The sequence below is a fragment of the Lactuca serriola genome, chromosome 9, assembly GCF_051521515.1.
Source record: "Lactuca serriola cultivar US96UC23 chromosome 9, Lser_US96UC23_V15, whole genome shotgun sequence".
Classification (NCBI taxonomy): domain Eukaryota; kingdom Viridiplantae; phylum Streptophyta; class Magnoliopsida; order Asterales; family Asteraceae; genus Lactuca; species Lactuca serriola.
Window position 1 is genome coordinate 25,357,501 of NC_136416.1, and position 26,827 is coordinate 25,384,327.

Sequence of the window (26,827 nt, forward strand, 5' to 3'; positions counted from 1 at the left end):
TTGGGCGATGAGAAACTCTCCTATTTGGTAAATTCTTGACATTTCCACTATTAACATAATTAAGAATCACATCCACTCGTTGTAGAAATATACGAACATCAATTTTTCATAATGATTTCATTGCAAGGAAAATAAATAAATAAATAAATGAGTCAAATCAAAACTTATTTTATTCATAAAAGCAGCGGAAAACATTTGTCCTTACAATGCAAAATCAACTGAAAACTATGTAGAAAAATTCCTAACAACTCTATCATAACTTTCTAAGCTCAAAATCTAATCTTCAAATCCATGCGATCGAGATCCATTTCTTCGTGATTAGATTTATTTTGCTTTTCCATCAAGCTTCCTCTCTTTTCATTGATCCTGCAAAACATTCAAATGCAATCTTATCTCATCATGTATTAAGAATCAACGAATAGGAACTTAATGGAGTTAGATTGTGGATTTTACCTGAAGCACAGCCATACTATTTGACTCTCCCATCTTCTGGACTCTTCAGGCTCTTAGGGCATACTTGTATCCAACGCGCTTTCTCTTGGCAGCAAATGCAGGTCGGTTCTCCTAGAACGTCCTCGGAAGCATGGTTGATTGACTTTCCCAACAAATATGCTCCATTGCTTTGCCAAATCATTTCTGATTCAGCAGCAATGAGCATGTAAGTTAGGTCAATGAGGTTATCGTCATGATCCATCATATAATACTTTCTTTTGAACTCATTATATGATTTAGGGAGTGACTACAAAACCCAGTTCACAACCAACTTATCAGGGAATGACGCACCCAACATTATCAACCTATCGATGTGTGATTTCATTCCTAGAACGTGGGCACACACGGGTTTACCATCTTCATGTTTCAATTCCAATAGGGCTTTAGTGACATTGAACCTTTCAATTCTTTGATCTTGTGGGTTAGGGAGAATAATTGGAGGAGGTGGAGGAAGTGAAGCATGATTTCTTGTTCCTCGATCAAATCGTGGAATATCATCTTCATGTGGAATGCTTGTTCCACGGGATTTGGGAAGACCATAGTTGTCGAACATTGACATCTACAAAACGGGAGAAAACAAATTTAAGTTAGTTGATTGATTGATTCCTTAATAAATCACCCAAATGAGATATTAAGGCTAGGACCCAACACAATACGCTACAACCTAGAAAAGGGATGTCGTAATCTAGTTGCAGAATATTTGAAGGTAAGTGAATCACGATTCACTAATTTCCACCATGAAAAACGAAAAAGAAATTTAAGTTTTAAATCTATGAAAACTCCTAGATCCTATGAGATTCATTGAACATTTCAATGGCATGTTTAAATCTCTATATGCCCCTCTAGTTTGTGACTGGGATGCCGAGGATCACAAAGCGGGTGTGAATAACCATGCAAACTTACATGGTGCCCTCACATGTTACAGTCACCTATTCGATGTGCCGGTAAACCACACACGCTCCACCGAACTATGACAAACATTGAGTCACCTATTGCCACCTTTGCTTAGAACCATTTAGTGTGCCGGTAAACCACACACGCTCCACTAACTTCTTCGCAAGGGCACAAAGTGTAATTTCATGGAATTGCATCAATTCACTTTTGCCTAAGTAACTAAGATTGGGAATTTGTAAAACATTTAGTTACTTTTGTACTTCATTATACTTATAATGGAAAGTTCTGTCCTATCCTACCCGTTCGGCTAACGACCCTCCACTAGTCAAGAGTGCGGTGGGTAAGAGTGGATACCCATTCAATCGTCATTTTATAGGCAATTTCCTTAAACACCCCTTATAGACTAGCTTCGTGAATGAGGCCTACTAACGGTAAGACTGAATTTTACTCATACATATATATAATGTTAGACTTTTAATGTTATATATAGTATAGGGTGTATTTTACACTTTTAAAATACTTGGTGGTCAAATTTAACAATTATACTTTTAATTCAATTAAATTGTAAACCAAAACTTTATGGATTTATTAAACCTCTTTTAATTATACACCTTAATTAATTAATAAAACCATAAGGGTGTGATATGAACTTTTCAAAACATCACTAGGGTTTTAGAATTTAACATTCCTAAATTAAACCTTTAATCGACTTTTAAATTCCAAAACTTGAGGGCAAGTTTTGAAATATTTTCAAAACATTAGGGTTTCAACTATTTAAATTTCAAAACAAAACTTTTGAGTTCAAATTTAAACTATAAAACCTAAAGGGGAAAATTGAAACTTTTCATACAAGATAATTCAAATCTAAATTACAAATAATCAAACTTTATCTAATAAAACAAGTGATTATCTAAATTATGACAATTATCTTATATTTAGGTAAGGATAATCACCAAATATTGATAAAATTCGGATTTTATGACAAAAACATGTTTATGGTAATTATCCAAAGCCAAAACAGGGAAAATCGTGATTCTGAGCTGTCAGACCCTTTGACTCGTCGAGTCTGGACCTGGACTCGTCGAGTACAGCTGACTCGGCGAGTTCACCAAGTGACCCGGCGAGTCAAACACTCAGAAGCTCAAAAAATCGATTTTCAGTGCTGATTTCGATCAAATATGCATCAATACAATAGAAACCAATCAAGGCTCTGATGCCACTGATGGGTTTTAGCCATAAGAACATCCTATGTGCTCATACAAACCCTAATGCTTGGATCTAGGTTTCTCTATTGTACATGCAATTCATCCAAGACTATAAACCCTAGATCTAGTATATGATAATCAATATAACATATGAATTAGGGTTTAGATCATACCTTGATTGTTATGTAGCAATAACAATCTCAAATCCTTCTTGTATTGACTTTAGAAAGCTTAGAGTCACAAATGTCACTCCTCTAATGGTTCACAAACACCAAGAGCAAGAGGATGAAGAGGAGAAGAGAAGGAGGTTGCCCAAAACGTGTGGAAACCCTAGAATACAAGTTCACCACGTTTTTGGGGCATAAGGGTTCTTTAAATAGTGAGGCTATTAGGGTTGTCTAACCAGGAAACCCTAATTTGGATGCTTAGGCCCTAAGCAACCCATGGGCTCCTTCCTTAAAGGCCTAGGACGATTTCTAATGGGTTTCCCCATAGAATTCATCCACTCCTTTAATATGGATTCCATTAGCTCAATATTCAACTATCATACAATTGACAGTTCTAGTCCCTTAAGTTTAATCAATGTCTTTTAGTCACAAACTTAATTCTTATTAATTTTTACTAATATTAATTAAACAATATGATTTCTCCTTTAATATATTATTCTCATAATATATTAATAAATCATATTTAATCATTTCTCTCCATTATTCATCCTATCAAGTTGCTTTGGTGAAGGCAACCCAAAAGGACCATGCATCACTGGGTCAAGTACATACCAAAATAGTTATGGAATTAGACACTAATCCAACAATTCTATCATGCAATTCCTGAAGATCCCTAGCCTAGTACTAGCATGTTGTTCTAACATATCACATAATCAAATAACTGTATGGTATTTTAGGGTTTACTTACTGGCTTCGGCTGATCGTACACCCTGCATCCTCTTTTATTTATTTCGAAAATTAATTTCTTAAAACATTTTTGAAAACCGTTCCTTGATTTAAGACTGGATTCACACGAATGTTCCTCCAATTCGCTCAAACCAAGGCTCTGATACCAACTTGTGACATCCAAAATTTCAAAGCAATTTAAACTTTTTAAAACAAGTCATGTTCATCAAAATATTACAACTTTGTTTTCGAAATATTAATTATCAGAGTATTTCCCAGAAACATAGCATAACAGGAGGAGCTGTATGATCACGCCTTTGCCTTGCTGCGATCCCCTGGTGTACCTGAAACAATAAACTGAAACTGTAAGCCGGAAAGCTTAGTGAGTTGCCCCCAAAATACCGATACACATACAATCCACATAGCAATATCAGCATTAGCAAATCATATCATTCAAAAACAGAACAACATGCACTGGGTCCACATCTTTACAAGCTGGACTACCCCTGGGCCCTCAGTACGAGTCTAGAATACCTACCGGGCCCTCAGCTCGTATCTGGAATGCCATCGAGCCCTTAGTACGAGTCTGGAATGCGTACCGGGCCCTCAGCTCGTATCTGGAATGCTCCCGAGTCCTTAATATGAGTCTGGAATGCCTACCGGGCCCTCAGCTCATATCTAGAATACTCTTAAGTTTGTTGGCAACCGCACGGAGCAGTACAACCTCAAACCATCCCACATAACATGTCGACATGTAATAGATAAATGCACATACAGGTAATCAATCAGTATCACAGGCAGCCCTACAGATCTACCCGACTAGCATATCATCTGACATACATTACTAACTCAACTCAACATATCAATAACTACTAGGATATCAAATCCAATGGGCCGACCTTAGTGCCTTAGACCCCTTAGTATAGTGAGGATAACTCACCTCGTAGATGTCAGCTCGATAAATAAATCATAGCTCTCCGATCACTCGTCAAAGACTCCACCACCTATTACCATAATACGAACATGCTCATAAGTCTTTATCCTCACAGAGTACTTCATAACCCAACTAGTTAACCCTGGTCAAAGTCAAAGTCCTTAGTCAAGGTCAACAATCCATGTTGACCATAACTCGTCGAGTACCCTCGGCTACTCACCAAGTTCTTTGAAATCCTTACCCACTCGCCGAGTCACCGGGGTGACTCATCGAGTTCCCACGATCCTTGATTGAGGCCCTAAGGCCACCCGTCGAGTTTCCTTCTAGTAACATGTCAATACACATGCATTCCTAACTTGGGGAAAACTCATTCGACTCGCCGAGTTGTTCATGCAACTCGTCGAGTCTATGGCAATCTTCATTGGACTCGCCGAGTTGTTCTTCCAACTCGTCGAGTTCACGACTATCTTCATATGACTCGTAGAGTCGCCCTTGCGACTTGCCGAGTTGATACCTTCAATGGGTGCTAACTGAGGTAGATTTCGGATTTCCACTCCTTCCTTGCTCCTATCCCTTTGTTCTCCAAGTTCTTCCTCCCACAAAGCCCTCCTTTCAAGCTTACAATGCACAAGATTGACACAATACACGGTTAAGGTTTTCTATGAGCTCTAACTGACTGCAAGGAGGCCAAATGGGGCTTATGCCTCCTTAAATAGAGTGCAGAACCCGGGACTTAGGGTTTCTTCTGCCAGCTCCTACTCGTCAAGTCCCTTCATGGACTTCGGCGAGTAGATCACTAATTTCGCGATCCCGCGTCGACGCTACTCGACGAGTAGGGCATCCTTTACTCGTCGAGTAGGGCTTAAAAACTAAGGAAATTCTTAATTAATTTAATACCTGGGAATCGGGGAGTTACATTATTATTATTATTATTATTATTATTATTATTATTATTATCATCATCATTATTATCATTATGATCATTATCATTGTCATTATCATTATTATTATTATTATTATTATTATTATTATTATTATTATTATTATTATTATTATTATTACTACTACTACTACTACTACTACTACTATTATTATTATTACTATTACTATTACTATTACTATTATTATTATTATTATTATTATTATTATTATCATCATCATCATTATTATCATTATCATTATCATTATCATTATTATCATTATCATTATCATTATTATTATTATTATTATTATTATTATTATTATTATTATTATTATTATTATTATTATCATTATCATTATCATCATCATCATCATCATCATCATCATTATTATTATTATTATTATTATTATTACTATTATTATTATTATTATTATTATTATTATCATTATTATTTCTATTATTGTTATTATTATTGTTATTATTATTATTATTAATATTATTATTATTATTATTATTATTATTATTATTATTATTATTATTATTATTATGACACAATTTCAATGGAGTTTGATGGGGAAGTGGTTAATTTTAAAATGAATGATGATTACTTTCCATATGATAATTTTTCTGTTAATTTTTTGGGTACCAATAGTCCTTTGTCTAAGGACCGTTGTGAGTTTTCTAATGTTTATGTGTAAGACTAATTTGTAGACAGAAAATTTTCTGACACATCAAAAGAGCTTGAAAAAGGAAAGCTTGGGGAAGAAGGGGAGAAAGTAGTTGTTGAAAAGAAGTTGACAAAATCTTATAAGCTTGGGGAAAAGGAGAAGCATATTTCTACTGAGGAAAAATCAGAGAACAATCTAAAAAGAAAAAAAAACTTGTGGAAAAAGAAAAGGAGATGGTGAATGCTAAGAAGAAACTGAAAAGGAAAAAATCTGAGGAGGATGAGATTGCTGGAAAGAGAATGATTAGAAAAAAGGAAAAAAGTTTTAGAAATCTCTAGAAGGACTCAACTGATAAAAATCTGAAGTCTTTCTAGTTTGCTGTGCAAGTTCCAGATCCACCTATTTTGCCATATTTGAAGGGATTTGGAGTAACAAAGAAAAAAAGTTGAGCTAAAAAGGAGTCCCAACCACACCAGTTGATAAATCTGGTTGGGCAAAGTCAAGCCAACGACTTTAAAAATGGGCAGCTTTCTGAGAGGCAACCCGACGAGTAGTTTATTTTTTATGCTTTCAATAAGAGACAGTCACAATTCCAAGCAAGCTTGGGGAAATTAGAGGATCGTCAAAATTGTTGAAATTCAGATTTTTCGCCAACATTTTCCTTAAAAATCAGAAATTTCTGCAAACTTATCAGGTATATTCTTTCTAGTTGTACCCTTTTTGTTTTTATATGTTTTATTGAGTTGTTCATTCCTCTCCGAGCATTGACGACGATGCTTCATTTTAAGCTTGGGGACGGAGTTAGCGTGAAAATTTTGCATTTTTAGTTATATTTTAAATTTTAAAATTTCCAGTTAGATTTTTTAATTTTATTTTCTGCATTGCGTTTGTATATATATATATATATATATATATATATATATATATATATATATATATATATATATATATATATATATATATAAGTAGGTTCAAATGTTTCTCACATCTATTGTATGTTAGAATGCACCAATAGGAATTTAGTATTAATTATATGTATATTAAATGCTCTCCATACTTATAACTTATTTTTATGGAAACTAATTAAATTCGTCATTAATGTCAACAATAATATTCTTTCAGAATGAATCATATCTAGAAGAAAGAGGGTATATTCTAGTAAACGAAAGTGTATTCTAGTATAATACACTCTCGTTCTTCATATTTCATGCAACTTTATTGTATTTTAAGTGAACGAGTCCTGAAACAAAATACGAACTCATATATAAAAACTTAGATGCGAATTCATTCTGAAAGAGTGTTATTGCTGACATTAATGATGAATTTAATTAGTTTCCATAAAAAGAGAATTATTTAATATTTATATTTATTTAATTAAATAATTATTTAATTTACTAAATTCTTATTGGAGCATTCTAGCACACAATAAATGTAAGAAATAAAATAACCTAACCCTATATATATATATATATATATATATATATATATAAATTTGAAAAGTCCAAAAATATTTTATGTTTATGTTTTTATTTTTCTGCATTTCATGAAAAAAAATTTAAAAAGTTAACAAAAATGACATGAGATGAGGATACTCTTTACATTCGATAGCTCTAGAAAACGGTGAAAAATGATTGTCCAAACCAACAGGAACGATAGTGGAAGTGTAGAATCAACTACCATAAGTTCATAACCAAGGGACGTGACACTGTGAGCTGAGATGCCAATTGTATAATATAAACTATAATATAAATAAAATATTGCGTAAGCGAAGGTGAAACAGTTTATTGAACTAATCTCTTTAAAATTTGAAGTGAATCCTCTGTTTAAGAACTCTTGACCCCAGTAAACGGCTCTGTTTGATTTTCTCGCCCGCTTGGTTTGAAGGAGGGACTCATATTGCAAATGTAAATCGACATATTCATCTTTAATTATGTTTTAGAGGTGACCATAGTGTACATGACTATGATATCCATTAAACAACAGTAATACACATGCTATTCGTTCATATAGTTCCATTTTTCTATTTCAATTTTCTTCTTCATGGTTTACTGCCAATTCATATGCCCATTGATTAACCGTTGACCGGTAAATTCTCTCATCTTTATATCTATCTATCTCTAAACATATGACCAAGGGATTATCATTTTTTTATAATTTAAAGTTAAATTGTTATTTTCTCTTAATGGTTTTCATTGCTAATGGGTATAGAGTCGAGTTTTGTTATAGGAATGCAGAACTAATAGAAAAGTTGAAGAAGACACATGCCTATTTCCTTGAAGAATGCAAGCAATAATAGATGTTTGTTCACACAAGAAGGTATCTGTGATACGATGCTTGAAACTGTTTTTCCTTTTTCTTCTTTTTTTAATTATGAGTTTGCTCTTAATATATAACAATGTCCATCATGGTTATTTAAAGATGGATGGAGGATCCGGATCCACACTTTTCCCTTTCCATTCAGACAAACAACTTTTGACAATATCCATCAATTTTTTGGCTTACCCGATTAACTTATGAGAAATTTCATAAAATAACCATATCTTAAGGGGTGTTTTCACCTTTTTACCATAAAATTTCGAAATTTATAAAATTACCATCAAATCCGTAATCACTTAATTGCTCTAAGGATCAGTTAATGGATCTGATGATCTGTTCTTGAGCAAAACATAGTGCCAAATTTTTAGGTATGAAAAAGTAATTGCCCGTTTTTTGAGTTAATTATATGTTGTTAGGGTGTATGATAGTTTAGTAATTAGTAAATCCCAAATTTTTATCCGATTTTTGCCATGGAAATATCGTTTCTGCGAAGAACAGATCCAGAGAGGTGTTTTGCTGAAGAAGATATCCACAGAGCCCCCTCCCCTCTGAGGATCGATGTTCGTCTCTACGAAATTATTAATTAATTATTTATTATTTTTTATTTTGATTTTATATGTGAAAATGATTATTAAGTAACAAAAATTATTAAAAAAATAGACTTGTTGATTTTGGCACTATGTTTTGCTCAAGAACAGATCCTCATAAGAGCCACCTCTGAAGAACCCTAAAAACTAGGGATGAGCATCGGAACCGGGTACCCGCTTTTGGAACCGGAACCGCCTCGGAACTGCCGGTTTTGGAATTGGAACCGCCTTAGGCGGTTCCGGTTCCGGTTCCTAAAGTTATGGAACCACCTTAAGCGGTTCCGGTTCTGGTTCTCGTTTTTTCGGAACCGCTACCCACTGGATACCCGCCGGAACCGGTTTATATATATATATATATATATATATATATATAATTTCATATAAAGGTGTGTTACTTAGACCAGTTTAAAATATATTGGTCCGATTTTGTCCGTCTTTGGTCCGAATTGATTTGATATGGATCAAACTAAATTACGGTTTTCTCGAAAAAAGTTAACAAAATTAATGCGACCGGGTTACCCGCTCCCGGAACCGGAACCGCCGGTTCCGGGACTAGTTCCAAACATTTAAGAACCGCCTAGAGCGGTTCCGGTTCCGGTTCTATCTTTCTAGGAACCGCCGGTTCCGGTTCCGGTTCTCGCCAATTGAGGCGGGTACCCGCCTACGCTCATCCCTACTAAAAACCCCCTAAAAATTTTCCTTTAATGCTGCCACCTCATTAAGATCCTCAGAAGGGTAAACGGATCCGCAAATCTAATTGTCATTTTATAAATTTTGAAATTTTATGATTAAAATGTGAAAACACCCCTTAAAATATGGTTATTTCATGAAATTTCTATTAAGTTATTCCGTCTAAATTAAGTTAACAGGAAAAAAAACATGTGTCCATTGTACACTTGATAAAAATCTATAGAACTGATATATTCTGTTGTGATCTTTGGAGGCTTCCTCTAGTTATCTGTACAGTCGGAAATATCGGAATCGTCTAGTGCAAAACTGAAAACTCTCGCTTCAGTCGTCGGAAATATCGGAATCGTCTAGTGCAAAATTGAAAACTCTCGCTTCGGAAGGAAGTGTGATATGAAAGGTGCCTTTATCTAATTGTTTAGGCTCCATTCCATATGTTTTTAATAAACCAATGACCTACAAAACAAAAGCAAATCTTTTATTCTTTAAGTATTGAAAAATAAATTGAATAAAAAATACTTGTACCATTGGCTTCAAAACCGATTCCTTTGGTCGAGCTTCAGCATGTCCCGTAATCACAAGAATTTCCTTTACAGCTGTTGTAAAGAATAAAAAAATAAAGAAAAAGACATGAAAAGATATTAAATAAACTAATGTTAATGATCATACTACGCAAATTGTTGAACAACCACAAGTGAAGCTTCAAAAACCACATTGCCTCATATCTATGTTGTCCATGAAGATCGACAGTGATTATGTTGGTAATTTCTTCATTCCTGAATTGAAGGATTCATTAAAGAGGTCATTAAATTAGAAACATAGATTTAAAAAAATAAATAAAATAAATAAAATAAAAAAACAAGAAACATAATTTATAAAAACCTAGATACTAGTAGCTTGAAGCAATTTTTCTTATGTTCGACGTTGATCTCATCTCTTAAGCTCTGTGCTTCATCCATCTTTTGATTTCCAAGAATTGTACTTCCTTCAGCGTAATATTTAGAGGCCTGCATTAAGAGAAGATAGAAAAAAGGTGTACATAAAAACGAGACAGAAAAAACTGAATATCTCTAAGAATAAAATTATTACCTCTTCGACCAAAGAATTGGCACGATGTTGAATGTGTTCAATATCTTGAATAAGATCACTAATTTCTAAATTTCTTCTGATATCTACAATAAAAATAATAGTTTTATTGATTCTTTCTATTAGGGATGAGAATTTGACCCGAAAACCTGAACCGAACCGAATTAGGCCCGAATAAACAATTCGATTTGGTTTTTGGGTATCTATATTATGCTTATTCGGTCCGCGTTATCCAAATAAGACCTTATTCGGTTCTAAATACCCGACCCAAATAAGAGCTGATTGGATTTTACATTCTTATATCTCAAAGAATAGTTAATTCGGCGTTTACATTTTTACTACACAAATTCTAACCTTTTTTTACACCTTCGAAACAATTATGTATACTTTGCATTATTTTTAATTAACAAATTTATTTATTTAAAGGATTTGTTAAGAAATCATAAGCTACAAAAGTCATAAAAAATACAATGTTTATAATCATATTGTAAATGTTGTTTGGGTTATAGAATCCTAATACGGTTTATTCAGGTTTTTTTCAGTTATATTAGGTGCTTAATCATCTTGTACATGTTATTCGGGTAAGAACTGAACCGAATCGATTAATACCTAAACCAAACCGAACCCGTATTGGTTTAATTGGTTCGGTTCTCGGTCCATGCAATTACCCTTATTTGGTTTTCGGGTTGTTCAGGTCTGGTTCCGGTCCGAATAACATCCCTACTTTCTATGTTACAATAAACAACAAAAATAATGTCAAGGATACTAACCTTGTGGGTTGACACCCACGTAAAGTTGGCCACATCGCAATAATGCCTCTAAAACCGATTGCCAACTATTTGTTTGACCACCAACCGAGTACATCTCATTATCAAAGTTGTAGTCTTTTTTATTCAAGAAAAATGTGATTGTAAAAACGCCCTGGTTATCTTTGAGTCGGACATCTTTTGTAAGTAAGTGATAACCGATCTGCAAAAAAACATAGATAGTTAATTATAAAAAATATATAATAATACTGTAAAATAAAAAATTTGTACCGCTTGATGGTTTTCATTCCCCGGAATTATAGTTATTTTATGCACCGCTGTTTAGAAAAATAAAAACTTACATATTAGTAAAGATATAAAAAGGTATCTAATAATAAACTAATGTTTTTACTTCTCAAGTTAAATGCAATCCATAGATGAATATCTATAAGACAAATTGCATTTGCTTCTGACTGGTCACTCAAATTGATTTTGATTGTGTTATCACGACCTCTATTCCTGAAATATAAACATCATAGTTGTTAATAACTTTATTTTTTTATATAACTAATTGGGAGACTCATGCATTACATGGGTTAATTTAAAAGAAAAAAAGTTAAGTATAAAAAGTCAATATTTGAGAACTTTGAATTTATAAGAAAATAAGAAAAATAATGAATTATTATAACCGAAATGTTTTTTATCTTTTAAATTTAAACAAATAATTTAAATAAATAAACATAAAAAACTACAAAGCTTTAATTTGAGAATTTTAAAATTTAAAGGTAAGTTTATTAATAAAATTGATATCAATTTATTACTATAATTATTGCAATTATTACATTAAAATATTATGTGAAATTTAATAAAATAGAAAAGCTTATAAAATGACATGTGGAAAAAAAATTAATTTAAAATAACCACAAAATGACATTTGGCAAATTGAATGAGAATGTGGCATGTGACAAAAAAAAAAAAACTTCCTTTTTTAGAGTAGATTAAAAATTTAATTAAAACTAACCATAATTCAATCAATTTAAAACTCTCCAGTTTTATGTTCCTTGCTAGATCCCTTTCTAGAGCCGGTCTCAATATCTCTTCCTACAAACAAACGTCATTTAAAAGTTAAAACTATCCACTTTTTGTTAAAAAAATGCAATTTTTAACAAAAGAACTTTACTTTTCATAAAAAAATAAATAAATAAATAAAATAAAACTACATGTTTAAATAAAAATAACAATATTAATAAAAAACTGCATTTTAATAGCTTTTATTTGTAAAAAAACAACAAAACAGCACCATTTATAACGTTAATGTTATTGCATTCCCTGTACTTTAGAGTCAACAATAATGCTTACACCTTTTACTTTTGGTGTTACAGTGGGTTTTGAGCTATTTTCTGTAATGGTGATTATGTTCACCATACAATGAGGTAAATCTTTTCAATTTATGGCTCTTTAGATTGTCTTGCATATTCTTCTTAGGCAGGTTAGGGATTTATAGACATTGATCAGGTAGTGGAGGTCCTAGACACTAGAAAGAAATTCATATTAGCATTTATTCATGACAGAAAATACCTCTATAAACCAAATTGATGGATCCCGTATGATAACTAATGATTGTATTAACGGAAATGAGAGAAATGAGCCACATAAAAATGGAAAATCCGTCAACTTCCATGGGAAGCAGATATTATTTGTTCATTATGATATTTTATTTCTTATGTTTATAGATGGAAATTGAAAACTAACAATTATTTAGCTATTATTTTATTTTGTTCTAGATGAAGCCTTTAGATATATGGTGCAATCCCCATTGTTAGAAAGACAAGACGGGGTACAAAATGAAAGGTGAACTTTTACTCTATCTTTTTATTATATAAAATTCCTCTTCAAATTGATATTAAATAATAATATGGAAATTAGATCTTAGAATCTGATTTATCAATTATTGTGTTTTCAATGTTGATGATGATTCCATTGATCCATTCCAATACACCTCAAAAATGGAATTATCTTTGCGACACCGGATAAACAGGTAAATCTCTCTGTTAAGTCAAGCCAGGGCTTATATTTAAGAAAATGAGAACACGATTAGGGAAAAAGAAGGAAAAATAATTGAGGAAAGTTTTTTGTAAAAAGTCAAGGAATTTAGTTTGAAAGAATCAACCTTCATTGGTGGTGGGATGTAAAGGGACAGAGGCATAGGGAGTGATCAAGTTCCTTTAGCAAACTACTTGCACTTAACAAACTTATTGCACTTCTTGGCCTTTTACAATTTTAGGACATGAACAAGTAGTGCCCATATCTGCATCATTTAATTATTTTATGAAGTTAAAATATTGATATTTATTGTTTTGTGAACAACCATATATTTTCAAGGGTGGAGAGAATGGAACATTAAATTGGCACTTAATAAGTACTAATGATAATCTGACACAATCATATACATTTCTGATAGACCCCTGTTGAATCTATCGTATACTCCCGACATACTAACAAAATTACTTGATAATATTAAGATAATTCCCAGTCATTCGAGAGGAAAGGGGCTCTCCAAAAGAACAAAGTTCTTTACAAATCAATTCTCAGCTACTGACTCTAAAACAAAGGACTATATATACTATTACTAGAGACGAGACAAAAGGGAATCACAGCCAACATACTCAGGTGCTCTTCCCACTAACAAAACAGCCAATAGCAACCATAATACCATAAAAGACCATTCTACCCCTGGCCAAAAAGATAACCGAAATGTGGGGGTTTATCAATACCGGCCGCCCAAACTTTCACCTTGTCCTCAAGGTGAAGGAAAAAATGGGCCACCCTAGTATTCCTATTCAAATGTGGCTGCCAAAATGAAAGGTAAACCCAAAGCAACTCAAACTACACATGTAACCTCAATAACTTAAAAGAATATATTGAAATTTCCTCAAACTTCTTCTTAAGAGACTCCTGTTGCTGTTGTTCTCCTTCCGTCTCTTCAAGTTCGAATCCTTGTTTGGTGGCATGCCCTACAATCACTTCCTCCACTAGCTCTACTACAACCATTGGCTCCAATTCTTCTAGGATCATTTTGACAACTTCATCAGCCTTCCCATTTGTATTACTCACCACACCTGAGGGGAAGTAATGGTATTGAAAACTGGGACACTCCCTTGGTGTCTTCATCACCTCAAAATCATTCTTGAATTTATGTGGGACTTCACTAATGACCTGTGCATACTCACCTTTTTTCATAAACTCCAAACCATTCTCATAAGGATTCAAGGTGATGTACAAGCTAACCCCACCAAAAGTAACTAATGCATTAAAGCCCTTGCTACCTAGACTTGCTAGTTCAGCTTCAAGTCCAAGAGTTGCTTCACTTCCACTTCCATTTGTCCGAGGAAACTTATCTTGCAGCCACCTTAACATCAAATCTTTGATAACAACATATTTTCCCTTGCTAACATTATCAAGCATTTCTTTATCTCTTTCTTCATCAATCACCATTAACCCAAATCCAATTGCATGTTTTTCATGCGTCGGTAGGGCCAGAACAGATGTATCAGCATTAGTTTCCCTTCGAGTTTGAATAAATCTCCTATAATTCATAAGGTATACATGATTTCCAGCAAGGAGTTGGTACTCCAGAACATTCTTCTCTTCATGTAGCTCTAAATTCCACCCTACTTCATTAATGGTATCCAGGAACTCATTTGGGTTTTTAAGGATTTGTTGAGCAGCAACGACTTCAACTAACCCTTCATCCTTACCAATGCCCCTGTTGCTTGCATACACATATGACAAATGGCGATTATGTGTTGCTGAATTAATCTTCGTAACGACATAAAACTTGGATATTTTGTTGAGGCAGTTGCTAACAGGAATATCTACAATTCTATGGTTTTCTCCTATGGAAACAACATGCTTTGTTCTCTTATCCGTAAGAGGGTAAAGTTGTAAAGGAACCAGACCTGGTGTACTCCACATAGTAGGGTAAAAAGCACCATCTCTTATGAAACCCTCCAATTGACGGCTAAGTCCCAAACAACATAAGATAGAATGCCATGATGGCTGGGAAGACAACTGCCCTTCCTGTTTAGTTGGGTATTTAGGACTAATACCACAACTACCTGCATCTTTCAACCCCGACTCACCAAGTAACTTTAATAGCTCCCTATAAAAACACCGTTGGTAATGGAGAGTCGTGATAGATTCAAAAATCTTTCGAGAGTCTGAAGCTGCTGCTGATAACTGTGTCGCAGGTGCCAACATAGAGAAATAGCTTGTCTCCAGTTGTAGGGCTGAATTAGTTACCGCCAATTTACTTTCTTTTGGGCTTAATTTACGTTCATCATTCATAGTTGAGGCCGTCGTATGACCTAATTTGTGAAGCCCCATTCTCAACATTCTACTTTCAGCCCATATACTTTTTTTAAGCCCATATCGGTAATGACCTAATTTCAACGGAGCCGTTATCTCCCAGTAACGCAGTTGGCATTCCGTTCGCATTCCGTCTTGTGAAAACACCCATCGCAACAACAGGTTCATTCCCGCCTGGTCCGGCATTGAATCAATCGTTCCCTTCCTCATTGATTGAATTCCCGACAGTGGTGGTGGTGGCGTCGGCGGCGGTGGTCTGTAGCTATCGAACATGTGCACCTCCATCTTTCTATCATATCGATTTACGCCTCTTGTATTCAAAATCGCTGCCCCGCTGCTGTACTTGGACCCTAGAGATGGTGGAGACGATGGTTGTGGTCTTGGTGGTGTTGACGGTGGAGACGCCAGCGGCGGCATGTTCCGCTTCTTGTGCAATTCTTTCGGGTTCAAAATGAATCCCATCGTTCCTTCCTTCTATAATTCCTGTTCCAACAGAGGTGGTGATGGAAATGACGGCGATGGTGTTGGTGGAGTCGTCAGCAGAGACGATGGAAGTTGTGGTGTCGTGTTGGGCTCCAATTCTGGCTCAGACTCTTCCAAGGATTCTTCTTCCTCCTCATTGACCGCTTTCTTCTCCTTCAAGGTTGAGTAATAAATCTGTCTCCACTTGGCCTTTTTCATGTTTGCTATCTCAGCTTCTGTCTCTTCCTCTCTCTTGATCTGGTTCTGACGATGCATCTCCATTATCTTCACCATCTCTAGCAACTCTGTTCGGATGATCCTCAGCTCTTCCTGGTCCTTTGCTTGTTGTTGAATCCACAAAGATTGTTGTTGTTGTTGTTGTTCATTTGCTATCATTCTTTCCCCAGCATCAACTGCTCTGATACCATTTGATAGACCCCTGTTGAATCTATCGTATACTCCCGACATACTAACAAAATTACTTGATAATATTAAGATAATTCCCAGTCATTCGAGAGGAAAGGGGCTCTCCAAAAGAACAAAGTTATTTACAAATCAATTCTCAGCTACTGACTCTAAAACAAAGGACTATATATACTATTACTAGAGACAAGACAAAAGGGAATCACAGCCAACATACTCAGGTGCTCTTCCCACTAACAAAACAGCCAATAGCAACCATAATACCATAAAAGACCATTCTACCCCTGGCCAAAAAGATAACCGAAATGTGGGGGTTTATCAATTTCCAAGGAGTGTAGGAGACAAACAAAGGATGGAGTGTATGTATACACAATTTTTTTGCTTTAGAATTCTTATTTGACTATCATAATGTGTGATTTTGTTAATATTTGTGCAAGTGTGATAGGAACTTACGGTAAAGAAATAAATTTTTTTTGAAACATAAACTCATCTTTAAGGCAAAAAACGGAAGCAATAAGATTGCACTTCTTTTAGTTCTTAGTTCTACCCACTTTTAGCATTTACTTTATTATTTACACTCAAAATATAAAATGCATATATAAATAAATTTCCTTTATCTATTATTAAAGTTAATATTGGCGATTAATCATATTCCAGAATTGTGTAGATAGCTACTTTTGTTGATGAAATATACCTTTTTGTTTGATTCCCTTTTTAGTGAGCTATGTTTATTTGTTCTATGATCATAGTATAAGTTTGTCCCTTTATGCACATGGGATATATATATATATATATATATATATATATATATATATATATATATATTACATTATTCCAAATCTTGAAATTACCACCTGGCTTTCCATAAACATCTTTTCCACTATTTTTTTGATTCATATGTTACTTGACTATGTGAGTACAATGGACGAGTATGGTTTCAAACCAAGTGAGTTAGAACCTGATCACAACAAACCAGTTGAGTTAACCAAATCAAGGCAAGTACATGTGAATTAACTCCAACCAAGAAAATACATATCACTTGAAAAGGATTGATCATCACATTGTGCAGGTTTTAGTTCAAACACATTCGTTTTTTAAATTTCAGTAAATTTCATTTTTAGTCCCTAAGCTTATAGTTATAGTTATTGAAGAACAGTTTACCTCAGCTGAAAGGTTGGAGAGACGTTGCTGGATACTCGTTGAATCTTCCCTGATACGGTCATACGTGTCATTTTTTGTAACACCTACAAGATCAAAATACAAAAATACTTTTAGGTTTTCTAAAAATTCCCCTTCAAAGTATGACTTGAAGAGCCTTGAACCCCTTACTTGACGGATCTACATCTCCATGTAGTTTTCCAGAGGACTTTAACGCATTTTTTAAATCCACCCAATATCTTATGGCATTAAGAGCCATTGTAAAGAGAGAACCCCAACAACTATCCAATGTAGAGAGAACCACATAAGAATGATCACGTATGTAAAGACCAATGAAAACATCAACTAATTAGGGTTATATAAGGAACAACCAAGCTTACCTAGAAGTAAAGGTTACACTTGATGACCAAATGGCACACTTAGTGTATCTATGTGTGTGAATGGTGCTCCTGGGTACAAGTGATATCCAAGAAAAGAAAAACTAATCATTTAAGCATGCATATGGATCAAAATTCAATAAAAGTAACTTGAGAACTAGGGTTTTTTCGAAAGAAAAGTAAAACTCACCTAGGATAGTGAATACTTCAAGTGTGGTACCACGTGAATGCTCCAACGTGAGGGGTTTCGAGATGACCCACCTAATTCACAAGTGATGAACCAAAGATAACATTGATTGAATGTCAATGACAGATAGATGAAAAAATCTCAACAACTAGCATAGAGATTACAGAGGTGTTCTTACAATAATCAAGTTGTAGATATGCGTGAGTGTTGCGGTGCCGTACTGTGGTGAGGTCGCCGGTTGTCGCGTGTGTAGGGAGGCTGGCGGTGGTTCACTAATGGGACAAGAGGGCGGTGATGGGACAAGAGGGCGGTGGTATAGAGGGTTGAAAAATTAGGGTTTTTGGAGAATATTTTGAATAGAAAGAGGGAAAAGGGGATTTAAAATAATTGATTTTATTTTTAGGGCTTGAGGGTAGTACATACCTGTCATGGTTTCCAGCATTTACACTATTTTTGTGTAAAACTAACACCAAAACTCTTTTCAACTCCAACCACACTAAAAAATTACACTAAAACATAATTTAATATTATAAATTATAAAGAATAACAATAAAAAACTAAAAACAGTTAAAATAATACTATTTAAAAGGTGTTTGGTGTTATATAGAGGCCATATTTCTTTCCACAAAAATTCTTTTAGTGATTGATTGGAGCTTTTATGACCTATTATATAACACAAAAATAAGTCCCCCGACCTAATTTTCCTACCGAAATATTTTAAGTAGGATTTTTGCAATAAATTCGGTTTTTTTAAATGTATACAAACAAAATCACTGATTTTCAACAATTTACAAAATTAAACTTAATCAATTTTGTAATTTACCTAATTTGTTTATATGTTTGATGCATTTTTTCTTACTTTTTAAGAAAAACCCAAAGTGCATTGCTATTTATGGTTTTATTCATTTGTGTTGTACACTTTCTTAAGTAATCATGTATGTAATCATGTCCAATCAACTCTAAAGATTGATGCTTGTGAAGTTGACTGAAAGTGGTTATGTTTAGTCAAGTGAGACCTTTCAAACACAACACACATATACCACATAAAAACAAAACACACACACCAAAAAACAATGAAGGGTGTAATATTTAATGGACCGAGCCTAAGGACACCTGGTGCCTAATCACAACCACATTTTTTATTGAAAACATTTATCGTTTCTAAGTTTTGGTCCTTTTGGATCATGATGGGGATTTATGGCAGATTTATTTCAAAAGATGATCTAAAATCAATCTTGGAAGATAATAAATGGGCGATGAGGCCACCATTGAAGATATAATATCAGAAATTCATGCGAATGTTGTAAGTTATACTATGCAAGTTATTATAAATGAATCATACTGTTTGAATAGAGTGTTGTATGAGATGCTATTATGACCCTGACAGGATGGCAAAATCAGCTATGAAGAATTCTGTAAAATGATAAGAAGCTAAAAGATGAGGTTGAGCAAATCACCCAATTTATTTCAAGGGTAATCGGTTGAGATCCATGTCCACTTGGTGAATTATCCATTGCATATTCTTTAGCTTCTGAAAAATTACAGGTTTTAACTCAAATTTAACATTTTATTAATTAAATTGACGTGTCTTACTCTCATTAATGAATTGTTAATTTACCTTCACTATTTCTTGATATGCCTTGCGATTGTGTCAAAATGGGGGTCAACACCTTGATATTCTTGAAGTCGTGTCACCTACAAATCCGTATAATTGTGTCAATTCATGAGGGCATTATCGTCTTTTGCACATACAAGAGTTCAAGAATGAGTCACTGTTTGTCCTACACTAGTGATCATATGAAAATGATGGAAAAAAACAACATACAACCTTGTTGTATGCAAGTGAAGCTTCTTCTGTGGCTTCCACAAGATATTTACCGTAAAATTACAAAAATACCCTTTTAAAATCACAAAGAGAATTTTTTTTTAAGAAAACACAATCTTACCTTATCTTATGCAGTGCTGGGATGATTCTTGTGTATAAGGTAGTGTATGTTTTTTGTCTGCAGATCTGCGTGACCTCTTCTGTCTGCACCGTGCAAACCACACGCAGACATTAACCTTCGCAGACTGTTTGTTTTTTTGAAGACTGCAGTCCTAAAAATGTATGCGCGCCCTCTTCTTGGCGCAGATGTGGACCAGAGTCTTTTAACATCTTCTGACATCTTCTAGCCTAAAAAAACATATACATCTTTATTTTTTTCAAGTTTTTTTTTAATTTATATTTTTTGCAACTTTATTAATGATAAACAATTTGAAAAAAATTACAAAACTTAAAAAAAAAAAAAACATTCGATGATACAAACATGATATTTTTGATAAATTTATAAATCAAAATTTATTACAATAATAGTCATTGAAGTTGTTTATATAAATATGAAAAAAAATCATAATATATTCTTATATTTTTTTGCCAAATTTTGTAAAACATTATTTAATACAATATCGTCAATTTCTCGAGAAAATATTTATGGTACGTTTTTAATGGATTTAATTGAAAAAATCGAAGTTTATTTCCATCCATTTATGTATCAAATTCTTTGATCAATAATTATAATGTTTAGTTATAACTTTGCAACCAAAGTTGTTGGTTTTTATCAAATATATACGTAAATTCATACCATTTTATTTTTATTTTTTATACAATAATACATAAAAGTTGATCTAGGTTCGTTAATTATTTATAACAAAGTCATAAAAATATTAAAAAATCACTTTAAAGTTTTAAAAAAATCAGTTTAGTTAGATTTCAGTTTATTTTAGTAGCACGCAGATGTTAAAAAAACAAAGTCTTCTTTTTTCAGACTGCAGACATTTGGTCCACCTCTTCTACTGCAGAGGTCTACAGATGTGGTCCGCAGACTGCAGACATTTTGTCTCAGAAAAAACAAACAGCACCTAAGTCTCAAGCAGGAGAATATGCTACAAAACTCTGAAAGAAACGACATGAGGAAGGCATTTGTCTTTTGAACAAAGTGATAGGTAAAGAGAATAAAAAGACAAACCTCAATTTGGGGCTCATGGTTTCACACCTTTTGCACAACCAAGTCTTTTTCAGTTCATCGTTAATCCTACAAAATTTTCATATAGATTTTGTTCTTGGTTTAAAAAAGCGTGCTTGATGAGATGATGCGTCCGTTGCGTTGCGTTGCGATGGGTTATGGGCAACAAACCTATAGGGCAATGCGACCTACATGTTGCCAGGCAATGTGTCCGCTTCCAAACGCATCCAGCGCATTACGCATTGGCGCATCATGGTCTGGCCCATTTATTTGAATAATGTTAAAAAAAAAAAAAAACATGCAACTATTAAATATTTCTGGCCGGCCGTACTTCTACCCTAGAGATCTACGTACCACTGTACCATGATAAAAAGAGGCACGACAAATTGATCACACGATCACAGTCTCACACGACAATCTTGTTCTTCTCTCTTTCTTTATCTATTAGTCTTCCACTCCTTTTCCCTCGTGATTCTTGATCGACAGTTAAGTTAGTAGTTAACCTTCTCTTCTCTTCTTCTCTGTTATTCTTTCTACTCTTATTCATGGATACTGAGAATGGAGTTAATGCTTCATCCGACTTCAAAACAGATCATGTAAGAAAGTATAGTGTGCAAGACCCTAACATTAGAAACAATTTTACATGCACCTTTTGTTTGAAAGTAACAAAGGGAGGTGCAAGCCGTATGAAACGGCACCTTGTTGGAGGTTTTCCGAATGTTACTATGTGCCCACAATGCCCTGATCATGTTCGGAAAGAAATGATTAGATTATATGAAAATGAAACAAGAAGCAAGGGACAACATTCAGATGGTATCAAGGATACAGGACCTTGATGATGACTATTATGGAGATGAAGAAGAAGATTGTATTGAAATAACAGGAAGTAGCAAACTACCTCCCAGAAAGAAACCAAAACAGAAAGGGCCAATTGATATGTTTTTCACTCCAAACCCCAAAGATACAATTAAAGGTAGAAAACGAGGGAAACAACAAACGATAAATGAGGTGTGTCGGAAAGAACTACGGGATAAAGCATGCCAGGAAATAGCAAAATGGTTCTATGATGCAGGTAATGTATTCCTTTAAAGAAGCTGTTACATTTATTTTTTTTGATAAACTTGTTATATGTTTATGATTTTTAATCTTATACTCTTATAGATTATAGAATCTGTTTTATGATGTTATTGTCGTGTACTTGTGTAGGCATTCCTTTCAATGCTGCAACATATGATAGTTTTCATATTATGATAGAAGCAATTGGTCAGTTTGGCCCTGGTATGAAAAAACCAAGCATGTATGACTTAAGGGTTCCATTGCTGAGAAAAGAAGTAGCCACCATTACAAAAAAAAGGAAGAACACAAGACAGAGTGGGCTCAAAAAGGTTGTTCGATCATGTCTGATGGGTGGCGTGATTCAGTCGTGCAAAAAGATATAATCAACTTTTTGATGAATTCTCCACGTGGATCTTTCTTCATGAAATCCATGGATGTATCCGAAGTTTCAAAGGATGCAAACCTGTTGTTTGGCATTCTTGATGACATGGTTGAGGAGGTGGGAGAGGAAAATGTTATACGAGTTATCACAGATAACGCCTCGGCTTATGTTAAAGCAGGTAAATAATGTATTTTTTCTAACTTTGTACTTTGTTTTATTTTATTCACTTTAAGTTTTAATTAATGTTAATCAAATTTTAACATTTTATGGAATTAAATAACATTTTATGGCTTTGTTTTCATCTTTTTAGGAAACTTATTGGAAGCCAAAAGACCACACCTCTACTGGACTCCATGTGCGGCGCATTGTATTGATCTTATGTTAGAGGACATTGGCAAGCAAATCCCTAAGGTGAAAAGTTCTTTGAAGAGATGTATGTTGGCAAATGGGTACATATATAACCATGTTCCTGTTGTAAACATGATGAGGAACTTTACCAAGCAAAGAAACTTGCATAGACCTGCTATTACCCGGTTTGTGACTCTTAATACTTAACTTATAATTTGTGTAATTATATATATATTATTGTGTTATGATGTTATCTAATATTCCAATGTTACATCTGATAGGTTTGCAACATCATTCATCACTTTGTCGCTATTTCATAAGCAAAAATACAATTTAAGAAAAATGGTTTTGTCAAAAGAGTGGGAAAAAAGCAAGTGGGTTAAGGCTAATGACCCAATAGCAAACAAGATTAAAGGCTATTTTATATCAAACTCGTTTTGGAGAAATATTCTCTATTCTCTTAAGTTGACTGGACCGCTTGTTAAGGTCCTTAGAATGGTGGATGGGGAAAAAAGCCAGCTATGGGTTACATTTATGAGGCGATGGATCAAGCCAAGGAGACTATTCAGAAATTGTTTCTCAACAAAAAAGAGGAGTACAAGAAAGCTTTTTAGATTATTGATCAAAGGTAGGAATGTCAACTTCACCGACCCTTGCATGCAGCTGGACATTACTTAAATCCTATGATAACAAAATTAATGCTTCTTGTGAAGAAGTTATGACTGGATTATATGCTTGCATTGAGAGATTGGTTCCAGATTCTAGTATCCAAGACAAGATAACCACCGAATTAGCTACATATCAAATGCAGAAGCTTTATTTAGTAATAAAATGGCAATCAGGCAAAGGAAGACAAAAGCACCAGGTTAGATTAAATGTTAATTATATTATATTAATATTATAGATTTATAATTATGAAGTTAGATTAACATTTTTTTCAAACATTGTTTCCTACAGCTGAGTGGTGGATATCATATGGATCTTCAACCCCTAACTTGCAAAACTTTGCTTTACGTGTGCTTAGCCTCACATGTAATGCAACAAGTTGTGAAAGAAACTGGGGAGTCTTTCAACATGTATGCTATGTGACATTTAGTTTATTTTTTTTAATTACACATGCACTATGAAATGTCTAATGTGTTTTATCTCTTTCATTGTAGCTTCACACAAAAAAACAGAATAGATTGGCACAGAGTAGACTAAATGATATGGTTTATGTGAAGTTCAATCGTTCCTTGAATCATAGAACCAACAGAAAGGACAATGTTGATCCTATCCTTCTGAATGAAATAGATGAAAGCAATGAGTGGTTGTTAGGGAGATTAGAGGAGGATAAAGATGATAATTTAGTGTTTGAGGGTGAAGATTTGACTTGGGATGCTGTGGAAAAAGCCTCAGGGGTAAATGAGCCTTTTTATGCAACCAAAGCATCATGAGATGATAAAGGAAAAGGAATAGTTGGATCTAGTGGACTTGGGTTGGTTGATGAAGAGATAGAAGAAGATATTGGCATGTCTGGTGATGAGGAGGGAGATATGGATATGGAGCTTGGGTTTGACTTTGATGATGATTGATGAAGGATGACTTAGGGTCTTTATTTTTTGGTTTCATTTTGCTGTTTGCATAACTATTAGATTTGTTTTCATTTTGCATGACCATTAGATTTTGGTTTCATCTTGCATTGACTATGGTAAACATGCATTTTGCATTTTGGTTTTTGCATTATGTTTAACCAATTATCATTACATTTGGTTACATGACTTTTATATTTGGTTTTCGTTTTATATTTTTATTGCTTTTTAGTATACTGTAAACATATATTGGTAATTACTACTTGTGCGCCACACCTATGTGTTGCCAGCGCATCAGCCTCCCGCATCGGCCTCCCGGACCTTAATCGCATGAGTGCGCATTGCGCTTTTTTAAACCAAGATTTTGTTTATTATGCAATTAGCCTAAATTAGAAATTAAGAATAAAAAAAAATCATCATGTCTTATTAAACAAACATGAAAGAGGTTCCTCACGTATTTATGTTGATGTTGTAACTTCAAATCTTTCACAAGCTTAATAAGCACACCAAGTATCTGCTCCAACACCTATGAAACAAACGTGAATTCAATGAAACAAACGTGAATTCAAGGAAGCCAATAAATAGAAAGATTACAATTTACAAATGAAATAGTTATTACATACATTCTAAAATTCTGCAAACTTTCTGCCAGCAGAAAATAGATCTTCACGTAAACCTGTTTCTTCGCTTTCATCTCCTCAATCATTAACTTTACTCTGTTTTTTAAATAATTAAGAAAGTATGTTTAGATTCTCTGATAAAATTGCTTCTTAAAAAATGGTATAAAAGGTAATTTAAAACAACAAAATAAAAAGCGAATGAAAATTACAGACCTTTCTGGAAGCCGAGCCCCTGAATGGGTATCGACAGGTATCTTGTAAGAGCTTTGGGTAGGTTCAGATGGAACTTCTGCACACAAGATCTATTATTCTGATCTCCCATGGCCAATAGGAAAGCTCTTATAACTTAAAAAATTGATGTAAAAAAAATTAATAAATAAATAATTACCAGTAAATTTTCAGCAAGCCTCTTCTGTTTACTACCTAATCCTAAACCAGGCAAACCGATCAACCCATCGCCGCCCCCACTCAATTGAAACGTTGACTTTCTCGGCATCGGAGTTCTCATTCTCCTGTTTCTTTGAGTTAAAACCAGACGGCATAGAAAAAAATGACATACAGCCACCGCCGCTGTCAGTCCTATTTGTTTTCCTTCTATCTCCGATCCCGCCCAACCCCAAACTTCCAACCGCCAGTCTTCTTTCGACAACAGTGGAACCTCGGCAATCGATAGAGGAGGTGGTAGATTCTGATCGGAAGAAGACGTCATCTGCTTTTGCCGAAGAGGTTTCTTTGGAAATCGGAGTAGATAGATTGAGGGGCGTAGTAGAAGGAGAGATAACCGATGAGTTTTTTTTGAAGAAGAGATAACACCAATCCTATTGGCTGATAAGGCGGCGAAGACGGTTGGAGGGGATTTTAACCGTACCCTATTTTACAATGATTGCACGTAAAACAGTCAAAACAATCGTACCACAATGTAAACAAATTTGACTTGGGCTATGACCAATATAGAGTGACTGGAAAAAGTATTTACCATTCTAGGGTACTTTTAATTTTTTTTACCAAACTAGTGTTTCTTGTCATTTTTCTTTATTTTTCAGTTTTCCTTAATGTTTTTTTTTTTATTATTTTAAATATCCGATTTTTTCCTTTCTCTATATTTCACCTTCTTACTGTTTTTTTATATTTTTTTTAAATGATAGTTTTTATTTCAGTTTTTTTTTTTTTTAATTTTAAATATCCATTTTTCTTATACAAACCTTTGAACATCAAATTTTAGCCACAACAAATAAAAATACAATATATTTTAAGATGCAAAAACTCTAACATTCCATATATAATGTTTTTAATGTAAAAAAAACTCAACATTTTTCGTTAAAAAACACCACAATTAAAAAATAGAATACTAGACATATTCTATGATCTTGTATCCTTTGTTTATTTATTGTTTTATTCCATTCATCCAAATAAACCATTAAAAATAATCTTTATTTGTTTTGC

General features: G+C 33.9%; 1 protein-coding gene and 1 pseudogene across 15 annotated transcripts; one reads left to right on the forward strand and one right to left on the reverse strand.

Annotated features, from left to right (window-relative positions):
- Positions 1-9,725: 9,725 nt before the first annotated feature.
- LOC145074204 (SMR domain-containing protein At5g58720-like) lies at positions 9,726-26,193 on the reverse strand. Of its 15 annotated transcripts, XM_079020624.1 has the most exons (25): positions 25,773-26,193; positions 25,598-25,673; positions 25,388-25,480; positions 25,219-25,290; positions 21,762-22,148; positions 21,411-21,664; positions 20,352-20,578; positions 20,024-20,100; positions 19,863-19,936; positions 19,748-19,785; positions 18,829-18,901; positions 18,584-18,677; positions 18,409-18,479; positions 18,222-18,290; positions 18,013-18,122; positions 17,845-17,927; positions 12,452-12,531; positions 11,843-11,949; positions 11,722-11,768; positions 11,455-11,653; positions 10,688-10,770; positions 10,481-10,605; positions 10,268-10,374; positions 10,124-10,194; positions 9,726-10,054 (listed from the first exon to the last, which is right to left on the reverse strand). In XM_079020624.1, exons 15-25 carry the CDS (start codon positions 18,098-18,100, stop codon positions 9,923-9,925), a joined length of 1,122 nt encoding a protein of 373 aa, XP_078876750.1. In that variant the 5' UTR covers positions 18,101-18,122; positions 18,222-18,290; positions 18,409-18,479; positions 18,584-18,677; positions 18,829-18,901; positions 19,748-19,785; positions 19,863-19,936; positions 20,024-20,100; positions 20,352-20,578; positions 21,411-21,664; positions 21,762-22,148; positions 25,219-25,290; positions 25,388-25,480; positions 25,598-25,673; positions 25,773-26,193; the 3' UTR covers positions 9,726-9,922. The 15 variants fall into 15 exon arrangements, with proteins under 15 accessions (XP_078876750.1, XP_078876746.1, XP_078876743.1 ...); XM_079020620.1 differs by lacking the exon at positions 19,748-19,785 and adding an exon at positions 21,230-21,337 and having other exon boundaries at positions 18,584-18,901; positions 21,411-21,476; positions 21,770-22,148; XM_079020617.1 differs by lacking the exon at positions 19,748-19,785 and adding an exon at positions 21,230-21,337 and having other exon boundaries at positions 18,584-18,901; positions 21,411-21,476.
- Positions 22,188-24,767, forward strand: LOC145075450 (uncharacterized; annotated as a pseudogene).
- Positions 26,194-26,827: the final 634 nt, after the last annotated feature.

Bases quoted from the DNA above. Each gene is read 5' to 3' on its own strand.
- LOC145074204 (XM_079020625.1), bottom strand. From the start codon at position 18,100: ATGGCTCTTAATGCCATAAGATATTGGGTGGATTTAAAAAATGCGTTA. The intron at 17,928-18,012 runs GTAAGGGGTTCA...TTGATCTTGTAG, and splicing joins TGGAGATGTAGATCCGTCAA to GTGTTACAAAAAATGACACG. The intron at 10,375-10,480 runs GTTTTTATAAAT...CCTTCAATTCAG, and splicing joins TTCAAGCTACTAGTATCTAG to GAATGAAGAAATTACCAACA.